Below are 19,012 nucleotides of genomic sequence, written 5' to 3'. Positions count from 1 at the left end.
TCACCGCCATGTTAAATGTGATCCGTAAACAGTCCCAAATAAACTACAAGCTTCCGTCTGTCGAGTAGTACGCGTCACCGTCTTTCCACCCCTCCCCACTCTCTGACTGGCTCCCTAACTCAGGCGAGCCTTTAGACCATAGTTTCCATGCTGTCTTTTCACATCGGAACGATTGTGCAAAGCAGCATGGGATTTCCCAGGCTAGTATTTTCCCCACACAGCAGTCTCGAGAATTCACAGAGAATGATGCAAAAACAAAAACAAAACAGAACCAACCACTGAGACAGAGACAGTTCTGTGGGTGGAAATTACTTGTTGATAAGAGTGGAAAATGGCCAGATTGCTTTGAGCTGCCAGGAAGGATACAGTAACTCATATAATCACTCTTTATGACCATGGGGAGCAGAAAAGCATCCCAGCATACACAAAACATTGAACTTTGATGTGGATGGGCTTCAACAGCAGAACATCACATAAGGTTCCATTCCTGTCAGCCAAAAATAAGAATCCAAGAACAAGAATCATGGGCACAGGCTCACCCAAACTGAACAATTAAAGATTAGAAGAAAAAAAAAAAAATCACCTGGTCATTCCAGGTCATTCATTCAACTGTCCAGTTTCCATAAGCCTGTGCCCAAGTTATTGCTTCTGGCTGACAGGAGTGAAATCTGATGTGGTCTTCTGCTGTTGTAGCCCATCCACCTCAAGTTCTGATGTGTTGTGCATTCTGAGATGTTTTTCTGCTCACCTTGACTGTAAAGAGTGTTTAATTCAGTTACTATAGACTTCCTGCCAGCTCAGACAAGTCTGGTCATTCTCCTTTGATCGCCCTTATTTCCACCCATGCAACTGTCACTCACTCAATGTTTTTGGTTTTTCACACCATTGTATGTAAACTCCAGAGACTGTTGTGTGTGAAAATCCCAGGAGATCAGCAGTTTATGAAATTCTCATCCTGCACACAGGATGTTTTTTTTTCCCCTTTGGTTTTTTTGCACCATTATGTATAATGTAATGGTTTTGTTATTTAAAAAAAGGGCAACTTAGATCATTTTAAGGTTTTACCTGTAAATGGATGGGTCCTGCAGGTCCAGCATCTCACTGGTGTAGTCACTCAGGATGAATGGAAAGACAGGATACTGCATTAAGTCATTAAAAGAGCGCCCTGCGTGCTTATTGAGATGAGTGAGATATTCAAAATTGGTGATCTGGCTGGAGCCCCACAGGTGTGTGAGGGCATTGATATTATCATATTCTAGCAGGTTGGGCAGCTCAGAAGTAAGGATGTTGTGGTACACGTCATCACGAACCTGAGACAGGAGAAAAACAAACAAACAAAAATTTGACTTGTATAACACTTTTAAAAGGTTATTAAAAGTATGCTGGAATACACATAAGCTACAATTAAAGAGAAACAAAGAGAAATAATCAGATTCGTTTTTATTTCATCATACATTTACATGTATTAGGAATTTTTCCAGGTGTTTTGTCACAACACATACGTCATATACAACACAATTAACACCCTAATATACAAATACTGCACCTGATATATAAATATTAAACCTTAAGTGGAAATAGTAGGCTCAGATGTAATTTCCATTACAGTGGAGGTAAAAATAAATAAATAAATAAATAAATATCTCATCTCATCTCATTATCTGTAGCCGCTTTATCCTTCTACAGGGTTGCAGGCAAGCTGGAGCCTATCCCAGCTGACTATGGGCGAAAGGCAGGGTACACCCTGGACAAGTCGCCAGGTCATCACAGGGCTGACACAGAGACACAGACAACCATTCACACTCACATTCACACCTACGCTCAATTTAGAGTCACCAGTTAACCTAACCTGCATGTCTTTGGACTGTGGGGGAAACCGGAGCACCCGGAGGAAACCCACACGGACACGGGGAGAACATGCAAACTCCGCAGAGAAAGGCCCTTGCCGGCCCCGGGGCTCAAACCAGGACCTTCTTGCTGTGAGGCGACAGCGCTAACCACTACACCACCGTGCCGCCCATAAATAAATAAATAAATAAATAAATAAATAAATAAATAGCAATGCCAGCGGAAGCTATGTTTCGGATTATAAATTCTTTGGCTTTTAAATGGTCAGTGTACACATTTGCACAGATCTTTATAAAGACAATGTAATAAAACTGTTGTATTACCTCAAAACATATTCTTTGTTGATTTTTATTAACAATATACGATATATTGTGAACAAAATCAATAAAATCGTTTTGTATTACAACTAAAAGCAAGATTTTCCCTATTCTACACCACACACCATTTTGGTACACAAACAGATGAAGGGGTCTAAACATTACAGCCAAAAGCAGGGCTTTCCCAGTCTCTGATGTCAATAGAAATAATTTACTCAAATCAGAAAATAGAATCCCCTACATATTGATGTATTTAGATACAAAATCCACTGAAGGAATTCCCTAGTAAAGAACCTGTGAAACTCCCAAAGTTGCATTTTAATCACAAATTTGATTAACACAGGAACAAAATTGGGGGCGGCACGGTGGTGTAGTGGTTAGCGCTGTCGCCTCACAGCAAGAAGGTCCTGGGTTCGAGCCCCGGGGCCGGCAAGGGCCTTTCTGTGCGGAGTTTGCATGTTCTCCCCGTGTCCGCGTGGGTTTCCTCCGGGTGCTCCGGTTTCCCCCACAGTCCAAAGACATGCAGGTTAGGTTAACTGGTGACTCTAAATTGAGCGTAGGTGTGAGTGTGAATGGTTGTCTGTGTCTATGTGTCAGCCCTGTGATGACCTGGCGACTTGTCCAGGGTGTACCCCGCCTTTCGCCCATAGTCAGCTGGGATAGGCTCCAGCTTGCCTGCGACCCTGTAGAAGGATAAAGCGGCTAGAGATAATGAGATGAATGAGAGAGGAACAAAATTGGTATTGACAATCTTTGATGTATGAAGAATCGATCTGTAAACAATTAAAAAAAAAAAATCCTGACAATTTTTATTTCACAAACTGCAGTAAAACGATCACGGTCTTGCTTGTTTTTAAGGTCGGTCCATTATTTGCATTCCCATATACCGTAATGTCATCATTCGCTGATCAATTATTATTTATCAATTCTAATCAGTTATTACTCCACTTTCCTTCCTGATCTTTTCCTTCCCCCCCCAAACACATCGCTCCAAGCTCTCTCTCTCTCGCTCTCTGTGTGTATGTGTCACACTGAGTGAATGTACGAGGTGGTCAAAGTTGGCTTAGCTGAGAGGGGGAAAATATTTTTTTATTAGGGGAGAGCGGGGGAAGCTTGAGAAAATTTGTATTCCCATAAATTAATTTCAACCAATCCAGTGTTGGATTACATCAGAAGCTACATGTAGCCTCTGAGAGTAACATACTTCCTTTGGAGTCACGAAGCTGGACACTGCAGTAAGGTATGTGCAGTGAAATATTTTTGTCAACCAAACCTTGTGTTGTCTACTTCGTGGTCCACCTCCATTCTATGGTCGAGTATACGCTGGTGAATTCAGGATATGTTAGGAATTAAAGTATGTACCTTAGCGTTATCATATACAATAATATTTATTCAACTTAAATTCTGGGGAAAAACATTTAAGGATTTTTTCCCCCCCAAAATGACCAGATGGGGAGAGTTGGGACAGTTCAAGTTATAGTTTTTTTTCTTGTAGTTTACAAATATAAAATTGTTTAATTTTTTTTTTTTATTAAAAATGTGGAAGTGTACCTGCATGAGGATGAAGCTTATTTCATTCCTTCTTGAGACTGTAACTGTTTTGTGTTGTCAGGTTTTGGGTAAACTGACATTTTTCTATCGCTGTACCAGCACTGTGTGCTCATACAGTTCATATGTTACAAGTTTTGATATTAATTAAAAATTAAACATGGAGGCCTAGGTATTTTATTTTTGTTCCACGTCTCCCTACTATGTCCCAAGTCTCCCAACATAATGTCTCATGTTTCCCTTCAATGTCCCATGCCTCCCTGCAAAAATTAATGAGAGAAAAGGTGAAGTCTGAAGGCCAGTATATATGTGACAAGCTGAGAAACTCATGTTGTGGTAAGAGGGTATAGTATAAATACTCTCTAATGCAATATGAATGTGACGCTACCTGCAAAGAATTTCACGCAATCTACAAAAGCTGAAAACTTGTTCCAAGTCTCCCTGCTCTCCCCTACCCTGACATGAAGGATGAGGCTGATGCTGAACTGAAGTACAACTGGAACAACTGCACCTCCAATACCTCATTCCAGTGACTGGCTCTTTTCCTTACCAGACTGGTGTGACCTGGAAGAGTCTTACCTTTCCTACAAAAGACTACACTTTTAACAGGAAACGGTACATGGGATATATAAAACTCAGAATAAAAGTGTATATCTTTTAGCATAAAGTATGAAGTAAGTGCTATTGTACAAAATTCCATAGTTTAAAGAGAGAAATAATAAAAAGGTGTTGGATTTCGCCAAAATTATAGAATTAAAAATGGTTGACTTTTATGCCAATTAGGTTACTTAATATGCAGATTAGGTCATTTCAGCCATTAAATTTGAAATATACAACCTTCAGTGTTCTATTGTACAAAATTCCATGGTTTTAAAGTGCATATCCTGGACCAAATTTGTTTTTTTTTTATATATATATGAAAGAATGTCCCTTTACACACTCATCCAGAAGGGTAATTTTGCACAAGGCCATCTGTCTACAGCAGAAAAAAATAACAAAAACGTGTCTGGAAAAATCCCAAGGGAGTCTGGAACCAGATTCGTGACGTCACCTGCGGAAGCGCCAGCAGGCTGCGAGAGCTTGCACGGTTTCAGTGCACAGCCTATGTAGACCAAGTTTAGCAGCTAGCGATTTTGCATTGAAATATGGAATTGTCACCTGAGCGCAATGTTACTTCACCTTTGGATGAAGAATGTAACGTTGCTACACCCTCCTACGATACATCTGTTAACCATTTTAATAATTACGTGATAATGTTGAAGAAATTTGCAGAAAACCACCAGGTCGTTTTCTCATAAACAAACCAGCGCTGGCGTAGGATTCAGAGGGAGGCGTCCCGCACGCGACGTCACGAAAATCAATGTTTCCCGGGAAATCCAAATGCCAAGTTTTTTCAGAGGCGGACCAATTCGCCTCAAATGGCTTGATTTCAACTGAATTTTTCTGGTATTGCGCAAGGTAAAAAAATTGCACAAAATGCAGAATGTTACAGATATTTGACCAAAGTTTAATATAAAATAGGAGAATTACACTGATCTTGCTCCTGAATTTACCCGTGATATGCACTTTAAGTGAGATAATAATAAAGTTGTGGTTATTTGCAGAAACCTCTGTAAATACACAAAAAAGTGGTCCCATTTTGTGATACACACGTCTATCGATCGATCAGATCACATTTCCAAAGCAGCCTCCTGATTACTTACGGTAGCTTTTAATTACGATATCTATGGATCTAATTGTTCAATTTTGATTAAATAAAAAGTAATATATGTTACTAAAAATGTGTTTGTTTTAATTCTTTTTAAAGGTGCTCAATTTCAGTTATTTGAAATTTGCACTTAGCATTGCTAGTAGAAATAATAGCTGGATGCAATAATGAGCGAGTGGAAAAAATTATATATAATAAATGAATAATTATATATCTCATCTCATTATCTCTAGCCGCTTTATCCTGTTCTACAGGGTCGCAGGCAAGCTGGAGTCTATCCCAGCTGACTACGGGCGAACGGCGGGGTACACCCTGGACAAGTCGCCAGGTCATCACAGGGCTGACACATAGACACAGACAACCATTCACACTCACATTCACACCTACGCTCAATTTAGAGTCACCAGTTAACCTAACCTGCATGTCTTTGGACTGTGGGGGAAACCAGAGCACCCGGAGGAAACCCACGCGGACACGGGGAGAACATGCAAACTCCACACAGAAAGGCCCTCGCCGGCCACGGGGCTCGAACCCGGACCTTCTTGCTGTGAGGCGACAGCGCTAACCACTACACCACCGTGCCGCCCATAATTATATATTGTAATTATTAAATGTATTATTATTATTATTAATAATATAATTATAATTAATAATAATAATAATAATAATAATAATAGCAACAGGATTAGTTCATGGGGATAACTAAGCCTGCCCTGTGTAGTCCATACACTTTTTGTACAAGTACATCCCGTACACAATAAGAAAAAAAGATACAACTCCAAATCAGAAAAAGCTGTGACGGTATGTTGAAAATGAAATTTCTGAAAACAATGATTTGTAAATAATCTTTGACCTGTTCTGCATCATTCAAAACAGCACAGCAGCTCATAATTTTAAGTTTTATCTCGTGAATTTTCTTGTTTGTTTGTTTGTTTGTTTGTTTTTCCCCCAAGATAAACACATTTTAATTTGAATCTTGAAACACATTTCAAAAAAGTTGGGACAATAAAGCATTTACAACTTTGTAATGTTGCCATTCCTTCTCACAACACTTCAAAGATGTTTATGGACTAAAGACACCAAGTGGTGAACCGTGTCAGATGTTATTTGGTCCCACTCTTCCCATGCAACAGTATGGGGTCATCATTATCATATTTTTTTTCCCCCAAATTCGCCAGACATTCTTTATTGGGGGCAGAGGTGACATGCACCTTCTTCTTCCACAGTCATGCCTTTGTAATGTGTGCAGAATGTGTTTTTGCATTGTTTTGTTGAAATATCCCTGGAAAAGATGTAGTCTTGAAGGCAGCATATGTTGCTCCAAAATCTCAGTGTACTTTTCTGTATTAATGCTGCCATCACAGAAGTGCAAGTTACCTGTCCCAAGGGCACTGACACAACCCAATGCCATGACGGACCTTGGCTTTTGGATTTGTTTCTGGTAACAGTCTGGATGGTCCTTTACATCTTTTGTCCAGAGCACACAGCATCCATTTCTCCCAAAAAAGTCCTGGAATACTGATTTGTCTGATCACAATACACGTTTCCACTGTGTGATGGTCCATCCCAGATGTCTCTGATCCCAGAGTAGTCCACAACGCTTCTGGACACATTTATCATAAGGCTTCCTTTTTGCATAGTAGAGTTTTAACTGGCATTTCTGTATGTAACTCTTAGCTGTTCTTGATGCAGTACTGTCTGAGGGATTGGAGATCATGGGTTTTCAGCTTAGGTTTGTGCCCTTGCCCATTACGCACAGAAATTCCTCCAAATTCCTTGAATCGTTTAATGGTATTATGCACCCTTCATAATCCCTTCATATCTTTCTTTGAGGAACACTATTTTTGAACATTGCATTCATTTGTTGACAAACTGGAGATCCTCGACCCAACTTTGCTCCTCAAAGTCGAGGCCTTTCCTGGATGCTGATTGTGTATAAAATCATGATTACAATCACCTGCTTCAAATCACATCATGATTTAATTGTTTTACCTTATTACTAGCCCTAAAATACCCCCATGCCAACTTTTTTTGCAATGCAGGAATGGATGTATATTAATAAATGAAATGAAGTTGATCAGACAAAACATGAAATACCTTGGGTTCATACTGTCTGAAATGAAATAGTCAAAGTAAATTTAGAAAAATCACTGCTTTCTTTTTTATTTGCGTTTTCCCTACCATCCCAGTGTTTTCTGATTTGGCATTGTATATATTAAATTAAAAAAAATGGTATGGTGTAGGGTCACTCATAGATGGAATATCTGAAATTAAAATGAACTGAAACCTCTTCTTATACAAAAGAGTAAATCATAATACCAACATACAGTAATGTGCACTAGCTGGTCACTTCAAATGTCGCCACTTTACCTTTGTATTGTCAAATGCCAGAAGCAGAGTTCGGCCATTAGTGAGGAAGATCTCCACAGCATTATCTCTGAGCTGCCACCAGCGTTTGTGCACCTCCTTTATCTCCTCATAAGTCCAGCAGAAGGATGCAGGCTCTGTCTCTCCCTGAGGAATCTGCTGATCAAAAAAAAAAGAAAGAAACTCTTTTCAGCTTGAGTCACGTATGTGCAGACACATACACGAGCACACAATTTTCACAATCTAACCTGGCTATTGCTGGCTTCAAACACGTTGTCCTCCACAAAGTACATCCCTGATTTCCCTACAGACACACAAAACATTGCAATGGATCATCGTATATTCCACATAAAAAAAAAAAAATGTTTAACCTAATGAGCTTACCAAGCAATAATTCTCCTGCAGTTTCTCTTGAGGGTGCTACATTCATACATTTCCTAGTGAACCTAAAAGGATGGACAAAACAGCATGTTTAATACTTTTCTTCCCATGCCTTCAAGACAGCAAAATTCTTTGTTTACAGGAACGCTAACAGATACATGATGCAGTACCTGATGGGTTCACTAGTGGCTTTATCCTTCACAGTGGAAGAATAAGATGAGTGGGTCTTCTCTTCAAAGAGGAAAGCAAGTGGGACTTTGACAGGATCTGCTTAGGGAACAAGATGCAATATTTACATAAACCTGATATCATAAAGCCAGCTGATATGTAATGAATTGCAAAATTCTTATCCTCACCTAAAAACAAATCTGTCCCAAAATTTTTTTTTTTTTAAGTAATATGCTTTCTCAGGACTAGAAGGTATTTTCTTGCTTTATCATCATTACTGAGATTTAGCCTATATACTACTGCTTTGCATATTTGCAGAAGATAGACTAAGGCTAGGTTTACATTAGACCGTATCTGTCTCGTTTTCTTCGCGGATGCACTGTCCGTTTACATTAAACCGCCTGGAAACGCCGGGAAACGGGAATCCGCCAGCGTCCATGTATTCAATCCAGATCGTGTCAGCTCCAGTGCTGTGTAAACATTCAGAATACGCGGATACGCCGTGCTGAGCTCTAGCTGGCGTCTCATTGGACAACGTCACTGTGACATCCACCTTCCTGATTTGCTGGCGTTGGTCATGTGACGCGACTGCTGAAAAACGGCGCGGACTTCCGCCTTGTATCACCTTTCATTAAAGAGTATAAAAGTATGAAAATACTGCAAATACTGATGCAAATACTGCCCATTGTGTAGTTATGATTGTCTTTAGGCTTGCCATCCTTCCACTTGCAAGTAGTAAGTGATATGCGCTGGGATCACACACACAGCGGCTCAGTCCCGAATCGTGGCTTGTGCACTTCACTTGCGCGCTGTGTGAGCTGCGCAGGGCCGGAGTGCGCACCCTCCAGAGGGCACTCGCTGTTCAGGGCGGAGTGATTTGGAGCGCAGGATGCCTGCAGAGCCGAGCGTATCCGTGTATTGGTGTTGCTGTGTGCACGCAAATCGTATATTGGTGTTGCTGTGTGCACACTAATCGTTTTAAAAACGTTAATCTGATGATCCGCTGATACGGTCTAATGTAAACATGGTCTAAATCAATATATAGACAATGCATATGTACATTTACATTGACAGCATGTCACCTGCAACATGCAGAAACTATGACACCAGGAAGCAAAATTTGTGAAATTTTGAGTTCAGTCAATATTTTAAATCATGTAGTCACAGCTGATGGTATCATGGTACACCCACATCTTGCACTGGCTTGACCCACTTGACTTGCACTGGCTTACAGTTGAAGTGTGCCCCTTCCAATATGACGGACATGTTGAGATATCACAGTATCAACTAATATTATAGCTACCATTTTCATATATCTATGCCCTCGGTAGCCAGAGTTCTCCATAATAGCACCTCCTCTCTACAACATTCTCTAACCGTCTGTCTAACACACTTGCTCTTTTTGTATGACAATACTGTGTACCCTCTGGTTTGCAGCGGTCCTTGAGAAGGTATTTATTGGGGATGGTGAGGTAGCTTCGTTGCAGACGCCTACGCTCTCTGTTGGGACCCTCAGTGGGATCCAGCTGCCACGATGTTGGGTAAGATGATTGGTCGTACCATACCACCCTAAAAGACATACGCACAGACATGGAGTGTTCATCTGACATCAGTCTATGAGCTCGCTATGCATGTACATGCTTCACAGCACTAGTAAATCTAATGTACTGACAAGATTATTGTGCTACATCCTAATGTGAACTCCACAAAATGATGTGGGTCAGTGAAACATAACTAACCATCAATTGATAGATTCTGCACCGCAGTTCATTATAAAATGAAATGATGAAGTGAACTGAAGTGATTATATAAAATGAAATAAAACAAAACAAAATATTGAGTAATAAGTGAAAGCAGGAGAGACAAGAAGGTACTGACCGATCATGAGTGAGTTGCTGCACTAATTCTTGCCAATGGCGGCTGGCACTCAGGTCGGTCTTGTAAAGGCTTCGTATGTGCTGAATGACCTTCTTCCTTTCTATGCCTTGCCTAAGAGACATGTTCTGAGTGATGTCCGCTGCAATCTTGGAGATGTCCTTTGACTTACTATCCAGTCTCTGTATTAGACTGCAGAGGAAATATTGAGGTAACAGAGTGTAAACAAGTGTAAAGAAAGGTACAAACTGATGGCCAAGCTTTAAAATAGTTTAACTCACATCTTTTGGGCAATGGCCAGTTTTTTCTCCCATGCACTTTTGCTTGTTCTTGCCTCTGACTCATATCGGAGTTGTTCCTTTGAAGAAAAATAATCACAGTTTTGAAAAGACAAAGCAAAGTTTATTATTTCTTTTTGGGAAGTGGTCTTGCTGCAATTAAAAAAAAACCTAAAACAACCCACTCATGCCCCTGCAGAGAAGAGATGTAAGGAAAACTTGGCTACCTCAGCAGCATGAATGCAAGTAGTAGACAGGTCTGTGTGAAAGAACTTGAGCAACCTATACAGAGTCCTGACCTCAACCCCACTGAACACCTTTGGGATAAATTGGAGTGTTCATCTGACATCAGTCTATGAGCTCACAAATTCTCTTGTAGCTGAATGGCCACAAGCCCCAACAGCCACATTCCAAAATCCAGTAGGAAGCCTTCCCAGAATATTGGAAAATGTTATAGTAGCAAAGGTTGGATTTACTCCATATTAAAGGCAATGGACTGATACGTTCAATAGCACATATGAGTGTCATGGTTGGGCATTCACATACTTTTGGCCACATGTCGTATATTATCGGTGCATGCTTGCTTTATCCTTTGCATTTAGCAAAAGTTCAAGTTGATTAATATAATTTAACGCCACAACTCCTCTATATTTTAGAGCTGTTGGAAGGCCTACCTCTCTGATGGCCTTGAGTAAATCTGGTTTGGGTGGTGCAGTTGGAGGGATGCAGCGATGGCCACAAAGCTTCAGTGATGTCATGAAGGTGTTAGCAGCTGCCTGTTCTTCCTTAGTGAGGCTCTCCTTGTGGTCATGAAGCATTTCATACAGGTAAAGAGCCAGCTTGGGTCCATGCTGTTAAACAATTAAATTCAAGTTATACATACAATGCACACAAATACTCTATATAATAAAGCTGACCAGCAGCAATAAATAAAAATGGATTTTGGAATGAATATTACACTAAGCTATTTAATTATTAACCTAGATCCATGTGAGTCTATTATTTTATTACAAATGTATTATAAGAAAAATGCAGTGTCAAATAAACAGTCTCCTCCAAAAGTATTGGAATGACAAGGCCAGTTCTTTTGATTTTGCTATACGCTGAAGTCATTTGGGTTTGAGATCAAAAGATGAATATGAGACAATAGATCAGAATTTCAGCCTTTATGTCCTCATGTCTGAAAGAAGGCTGATTTGGTGTTTGTGGAAAAGCAAAAGGTCTTCGAATCAGAAATTGAAGTATTTTGAAGCAAAAGGCTGTATAAGGGCTACAAGACTGCAAGGATACACTTGACTTCCTGATACTCTGTCTAGGAAACACTCTGAGCCTGAAAATCTCACTGTCTCTCAAGGAATACCACTGAAAATGTGTCCATCTTTTGAATAGGGTGTGCTTGTTGACATACAAGCTGACCCAGGACAGAAGTCCTTCTGGGAAGCAACACAATCAATCACCAAGGACACTGCTCCATTACATGAGTGGTTCCAACAAGAATGATGGAAGCAATTATTTCACAACAATCCTTTTAGTGGCCATCTTGGATGTACAGTGGTGCTTGAAAGTTTGTGAACCCTTGAGAATTTTCTACATTTCTGCATAAATATGACCTAAAACATCATCAGATTTTCACACAAGTCCTAAAAGTAGATAAAGAGAACCCAGTTAAACAAATGAGATAAAAATATTATACTTGGTCATTTATTTATTGAGGAAAATGATCCAATATTACATATTTGTGAGTGGCAAAAGTACGTATGTGAACCTCTAGGATTAGCAGTTAATTTGAAGGTGAAAGTAGAGTCAGGTGTTTTCAATCAATGGGAATACAATCAGGTGTGAGTGGGCATCCTGTTTTATTTAAAGAACAGGGATCTATCAAAGTCTGATTTTCACAACACATGTTTGTGGAAGTGTATCATGGCATGAACAAAGGAGATTTCTGAGGACCTCAGAAAAAGCATTGTTGATGCTCATCAGGCTGTAAAAGGTTACAAAACCATCTCTAAAGAGTTTGGACTCCACCAATCCACAGTCAGACAGACTGTGTACAAATGGAGAAAATTCAAGACCATTGTTACCCTCCCCAGGACTGGTCGACCAACAAAGATCGCTCCAAGAGCAAGGCGTGTAATAGTCGTCGAGGTCACAAAGGACCCCAGGGTAACTTCTAAGCAACTGAAGGCCTCTCTCACATTGACTAATGTTAATGTTCATGAGTCCACCATCAGGAGAACATTGAACAACAATGGTGTGCATGGCAGGGTTGCAAGGAGAAAGCCACTGCTCTCCAAAAAGAACATTGCTGCTCATCTGCAGTTTGCTAAAGATCACGTGGACAAGCCAGAAGGCTATTGGAACAATGTTTTGTGGACGGATGAGACCAAAATAGAACTTTTTGGTTGAAATGAGAAGCGTTATGTTTGGAGAAAGGAAAACACTGCATTCCAGCATAAGACCCTTATCCCACCTGTGAAACATGGTGGTGGTAGTATCATGGTTTGGGCCTGTTTTGCTGCATCTGGGCCAGGACGGCTTGCCATCATTGATGGAACAATGAATTCTGAATTATACCAGCGAATTCTAAAGGAAAATGTCAGGACATCTGTCCATGAACTGAATCTCAAGAGAAGGTGGGTCATGCAGCAAGACAGCAACCCTAAGCACACAAGTCATTCTACCAAAGAATGGTTAAAGAAGAATAAAGTTAATGTTTTGGAATGGCCAAGTCAAAGTCCTGACCTTAATCCAATCGAAATGTTGTGGAAGGACCTGAAGCGAGCAGTTCATGTGAGGAAACCCACCAACATCCCAGAGTTGAAGCTCTTCTGTATGGAGGAATGGGCTAAAATTCCTCCAAGCCAGTGTGCAGGACTGATCAACAGTTACCAGAAACGTTTAGTTGCAGTTATTGCTGCATAAGGGGGTCACACCAGATACTGAAAGCAAAGGGTCACATGCTTTTGCCACTCACAGATATGTAATATTGGATCATTTTCCTCAATAAATAAATGACCAAGTATAATATTTTTGTCTCATTTCTTTAACTGGGTTCTCTTTATCTACTTTTATGACTTGTGTGAAAATCTGATGATGTTTTAGGTCATATTTATGCAGAAATATAGAAAATTCTCAAGGGTTCACAAACTTTCAAGCACCACTGTATGAAGACACTTCAAAGGATCCTCAATTCTGCATATTGGCCAGAAGTGATGAGAGATATGTGGACCTACTGTACAAACTACAAAACCTGTTAGACATACAAACTGGGAATTCCAAAGTGATCAAGATACCTACAATTCACAACAATTGTAGAGCTGGGGTATATGCTGGGAGTGGATCTTATAGGATGCGGTCCGAAATGTTTCAAACAAAACAAGTGTTTAATGGAAGTGGTGGACTACTGTAGTGAGTTAGTTATTTTTGCTATGGATGGCCAGAATTTCACAGACAGCTGGCATATGACATGCAAAAGAAATGTTTACATTATGGGGAAAGCTGTTCTATGTCGTTTCAAACAGAGAGCTACAATTTACCTCTCGCTAGCTGCACAACACATGCAGATGATTGGCTGTTATCCAGAAATTGACAACTGCATACTATCCACAAACCAATTTGACTGAACAAATCAAAAATACTCTCAAAACAATGATCACTTAATATGATAATGAGCACCACTGTACTTGGGACAAATGGCTCCCTAAGTTCTGTTTTGCTATTAACACAGCATGGCAAGAGAGTACAGGGTTCACCATGGCAGAGGTATCCCTTGGTTGGAAACTCAACTTCTATATTGCCCACCTAACCCTGAGCAAGAACCATATCGAGAGGCCAACAACTACTCCAACTTGGAACATCCTGGGCGGAGAAAGCTCAGTCCAAACAAGGAAGTTATTACAACTGCCAGACTTATGCTGCATTCATGTGCTATGGGAATTATGGTAAATACCAAACGCCGACATGGAAAGCACACATGAACGCCCCCTCTTGTGGTATTTTCCACTGGGCAACTCGTAGAAAATTTTGATACACGAGTTGCCGAGATGAGATGAACTTTAACCTTTTCAACATGGCGGCGAGCGGTACAAGACACTTGAATGCTAAGCATTGTACGCTACTAAAGTTTTTTTTTACTAGTACTAGTGGGTAGTTTTTGGTGTCTATGCAATGTTGCGTCATTAACAAGTGTAATATAATACGTTAGAAATCCGTTTCCTTTAAAAATGTGTTGTTATGGTTTGTTTTTACCTATCCAGAGCAGACGCTATTGCTAACGATAGCTAACTAACTATTGCTAACTTGAATCTGGTCCACCATCTTTAATTTGTCAACAACAACAAAAGCATGTGAACACAACACACTGGTAAATACCACTTCCCAACTGGAAAACATCATCTTCCCAGAGCACATGAACGCAGCAAAAGACTGAGACCTTACAAGTGGAAGTACTGGTCTATTTGAGGACTTACTCATTGTCTCAGGCCAGGGAAAGTTTTGCTGCTAAATTAGCAGGAAAGTGGAAGGTTCCTGCTAAGTTACGTAAACAGTTAGGCCCAGTGACTTACTGGATATTATTCCGAGACAGCCATGATCAATGATACATGTATCATATGAAGTCAAAAAAGTGTAATTGCTTAGGACAGTCATCCACTAACGAAGGGGTAGAAGTTGATTTAATGTCTCTCATTCAGTAGAGGGTAACCTTTGGTAAGGAGTCTCTGCCTGACAGATGCAGAAGCAGTACAGTAGGAAGAAGAATTACTACCTCCAGCACAGGTGTCTAGCTGTGGTTGGTGAAAATCTCCTTGTCAAGAAACCTTTTGTTTTACTGTGCGAAATTTGTTTGTTTATTTTTGAGATTTTTGTTCTCCCCTTTATCATTTAGTTCCACGGTAGCATCTAAGGACTAGCGTGAGCAAAGGCAGTGAACTATCTGAACTATCTAAGGATTTATCTTCAGTTTAAAGATAAACCTCAACCCCTGGAGCTCTGGTTTTCTACGGCGATCATCAAGTCACCCTCAAACAACCCAGTCACACAGCTGGTTACTCTTTCTATGGTCCTACATTCTTAAGCCCTGCAACTCTTGTAGCTACAAGCAACACTGGAATATCTGGCGAGGACTATCAAATATATTCACTAAGCTCTGCATGGACGTGTCCAGACACTGATTTGACGGACAAAGACTCTTCTATTTTGTCTAGTTTGCCAATAATAGGTGGGTTTGTGGGTATACTTCCTAGCTATATAATAATAATAATAATAATCTCATTCATCTCATTATCTCTAGCCGCTTTATCCTTCTACAGGGTCGCAGGCAAGCTGGAGCCTATCCCAGCTGACTACGGGCGGAAGGCGGGGTACACCCTGGACAAGTCGCCAGGTCATCACAGGGCTGACACATAGACACAGACAACCATTCACACTCACATTCACACCTACGGTCAATTTAGAGTCACCAGTTAACCTAACCTGCATGTCTTTGGACTGTGGGGGAAACCTGAGCACCCGGAGGAAACCCACGCGGACACGGGGAGAACATGCAAACTCCGCACAGAAAGGCCCTCGCCGGCCCCGGGGCTCGAACCCAGGACCTTCTTGCTGTGAGGCGACAGCGCTAACCACTACACCACCGTGCCGCCCTATAATAATAATAATAATGATAATCTCATCTCATCTCATTATCTCTAGCCGCTTTATCCTTCTACAGGGTCGCAGGCAAGCTGGAGCCTATCCCAGCTGACTATGGGCGAAAGGCGGGGTACACCCTGGACAAGTCGCCAGGTCATCACAGGGCTGACACATAGACACAGACAACCATTCACACACTCATTCACACCTACGGTCAATTTAGAGTCACCAGTTAACCTAACCTGCATGTCTTTGGACTGTGGGGGAAACCGGAGCAATAATAATAATAATAATAATAATAATAACGCATCTCAAACAATTAGAATATCATAGCAATAGCAATAACCTTCTGTGGCTTACCCTCCTTGTGGAGTGTGTCGATGATGATCTGGACAACTGTCAAGTCAGCAGTCTTTCAAATGATTGTGGTTGCGTGTACTGAACTAAACCGAAAGATGCACTGTATTTATCCTGCTTTACTTAAACTCGAAATGAAATACTCTCCTATTGTATGATATGTTTTGGTTTTTTGCACTGTAGGCCATAATTATCAAAATTAAAACAGAAAAATACTTGAAATATTTTAGTTTGCGTGTAATGAATCTAGAAGATATTAAACTTTCGCTTTCTTAAATAACTGATGGAAAACTGAACTTTTTCATGATGTTCTAATTCTGTGTGATGCACTAGTAATAATAAGTCACAAAAGATTAAAATAAATAAATAGCTTATGCCGTGACTGGACTCATCACCTCAAGTCCAGGGCTGAGGATTTCTCTGAGGATGTCAGGATGATTTTGCTCACAGACAAATTCTAGTGCTTTCTTCCTCTCCTCCAGAGGAAGTGCAGGACTGAGTGTGTGCACCAGCAGTCGACCGATCTGAAGCCGGAATGTGTCCCTGCAGGACCAGAGAACGCGACACCATTGCTGTCGTGGTGCTCCGCTGTGTCCACTACTGCCCTGAGGGGAAAAAAAGCTAGTCAGAGCCACTGTGTTGGCCCACAACGTATGTGTGATCACATCAGTCAGGAAGCCTTTAGTGTCAGTGCATCAGGTTATTGTTAGAATTGAACTATGTATGTAAGAAGCTGATGGATCAGAATCATCTTTTTTTAGTCCATGTGCTTTTAGCTAATTTGATATCAGAACTGGAGATGGAATATATTCGAATATAACTTGTTTCACTTCCTTTAACACACAATACATGCAACATGACACAAAGTATCAAACATGATCTAATGAAGCAAGGCAGATCCAACCAGGATCTGCAACATGTATAAAAATGCTGAGCAGGCCCAGTTGATTTTGATGGATTTAGATTTTGGAAGAATCTGAGGCTATCATGGGTACAGACTCACTGAAACTCCTGGTCTTTATTCGATCTTCAATTGTCTACTCTCAATGAGCCTTTGCCCATGATAGCCTCAGATTACTGATCTTGCCCGACAGGAGTGGAATGCAATGCGATTTTCTGCTGTTGTAGCCCATCCGCTGCAAGGTACAATGTTCTGTGATTGCTAAGATGCTTTTCTGCTCACCATAGTTGTAAAGTGATCATTTGAGTTACTATATCCTTCCTGACGGCAAGAACCAATCTGGCCATTTTCCTCTGAGTTCTCTTATCAACAAGGCACTTCCACCCACAGAACTGTCACTCATTCATTTTTTTTTTTTTTTGCACCATTCTGGGTAAACTCTAGAGACTGTTGTGTGTGAAATTCCCAAACTAGCCCTTTTGGTACCAACATCTGTCGCCATCGAAGTCCGAGAGATCACACTTTTGTCATTCTGATTTTTGATGCAAACATTAACTGAAGTGGTTAACTTGCATTTGAATGATTTTATGCATTGTGCTGATGCCATATAATTGGCTAATTAGATAACTACACTACCGTTCAAAAGTTTGGGGTCACTTTGAAATTTCCTTATTTTTGAAAGAAAAGCACTGTTCTTTTCAATGAAGATCACTTTAAACTAATCAGAAATGCACTCTATACATTGCTAATGTGGTAAATGACTATTCAAGCTGCAAATGTCTGGTTTTTGGTGCAATATTTCCATAGGTGTATAGAGGCCCATTTCCAGCAACTATCACTCCAGTGTTCTAATGGTACAATGTGTTTGCTCATTGCCTCAGAAGGCTAATGGATGATTAGAAAACCCTTGTACAATCATGTTAGCACAGCTGAAAACAGTTGAGCTCTTTAGAGAAGCTATAAAACTGACCTTCCTTTGAGCAGATTGAGTTTCTGGAGCATCACATTTGTGGGGTCGATTAAATGCTCAAAATGGCCAGAAAAATGTCTTGACTATATTTTCTATTCATTTTACAACTTATGGTGGTAAATAAAAGTGTGACTTTTCATGGAAAACACAAAATTGTCTGGGTGACCCCAAACTTTTGAACGGTAGTGTACATAAATATGTAAGTGTACGGTACAGGTGTTCCTAAGAAAGTGTACAGTGTGTGTACAATATAATGTATAAAACAAATGTGTGTATCAGTATGGGATGTGCCACTAACCAGCCCGATTTTTAGACTCTCCATCATGAGCTTGAGAAGATCTTTCTGGAAACATCTCATATCAGCGAGTGGGAAAGGAGCAGGATGTGTGGTGCTATTCTCCTCTGATATATGCTCAGCATGTAAGGATGTACCCACTGTGTGATCAGGAGACTCTGGAAAGTTTAGTAGTTCAAGGAAATCCTTACTGTTGTCTGTTGAGTAATAAGGTATGCAAAAAGAGCAAAATAATCAGTGATGATATATTTATTAACATACAAGTAGCTGAATAGAGACTCCACTTTAAACATTTTCAGCAGCTCAGTTTCCATTTGTATAAGCATCTAAAATCAATCAACAGATTAGCTATAGCATCTAATTTAAAA

The 19,012-nt window shown here is 40.4% G+C and overlaps 1 protein-coding gene across 5 annotated transcripts in view; it reads right to left on the bottom strand.

The window, feature by feature from the left end:
* The window catches only part of lyst (lysosomal trafficking regulator), a 273,203-nt gene that overhangs the window by 48,936 nt on the left and 205,255 nt on the right, over positions 1-19,012 (bottom strand). For 4 of the 5 annotated variants that reach the window (XM_060925484.1, XM_060925483.1, XM_060925486.1 and 1 more), the window contains 11 exons: positions 18,648-18,841; positions 16,874-17,083; positions 11,165-11,341; positions 10,494-10,570; positions 10,216-10,404; positions 9,761-9,906; positions 8,340-8,436; positions 8,173-8,234; positions 8,037-8,092; positions 7,792-7,947; positions 1,066-1,310 (listed from right to left, as the gene is read on the bottom strand). In XM_060925484.1, the coding sequence (XP_060781467.1) occupies positions 1,066-1,310; positions 7,792-7,947; positions 8,037-8,092; positions 8,173-8,234; positions 8,340-8,436; positions 9,761-9,906; positions 10,216-10,404; positions 10,494-10,570; positions 11,165-11,341; positions 16,874-17,083; positions 18,648-18,841 (1,609 nt within the window). The remainder of the gene's footprint in view (positions 1-1,065; positions 1,311-7,791; positions 7,948-8,036; positions 8,093-8,172; positions 8,235-8,339; positions 8,437-9,760; positions 9,907-10,215; positions 10,405-10,493; positions 10,571-11,164; positions 11,342-16,873; positions 17,084-18,647; positions 18,842-19,012) is intronic. The other variant, XM_060925485.1, reaches the window with a different exon arrangement.

The sequence above is a fragment of the Neoarius graeffei genome, chromosome 7 (assembly GCF_027579695.1).
Source record: "Neoarius graeffei isolate fNeoGra1 chromosome 7, fNeoGra1.pri, whole genome shotgun sequence".
Classification (NCBI taxonomy): domain Eukaryota; kingdom Metazoa; phylum Chordata; class Actinopteri; order Siluriformes; family Ariidae; genus Neoarius; species Neoarius graeffei.
The sequence above is the reverse complement of the archived record's forward strand: the minus strand, read 5'-3'. Positions and strand labels throughout refer to the sequence as shown.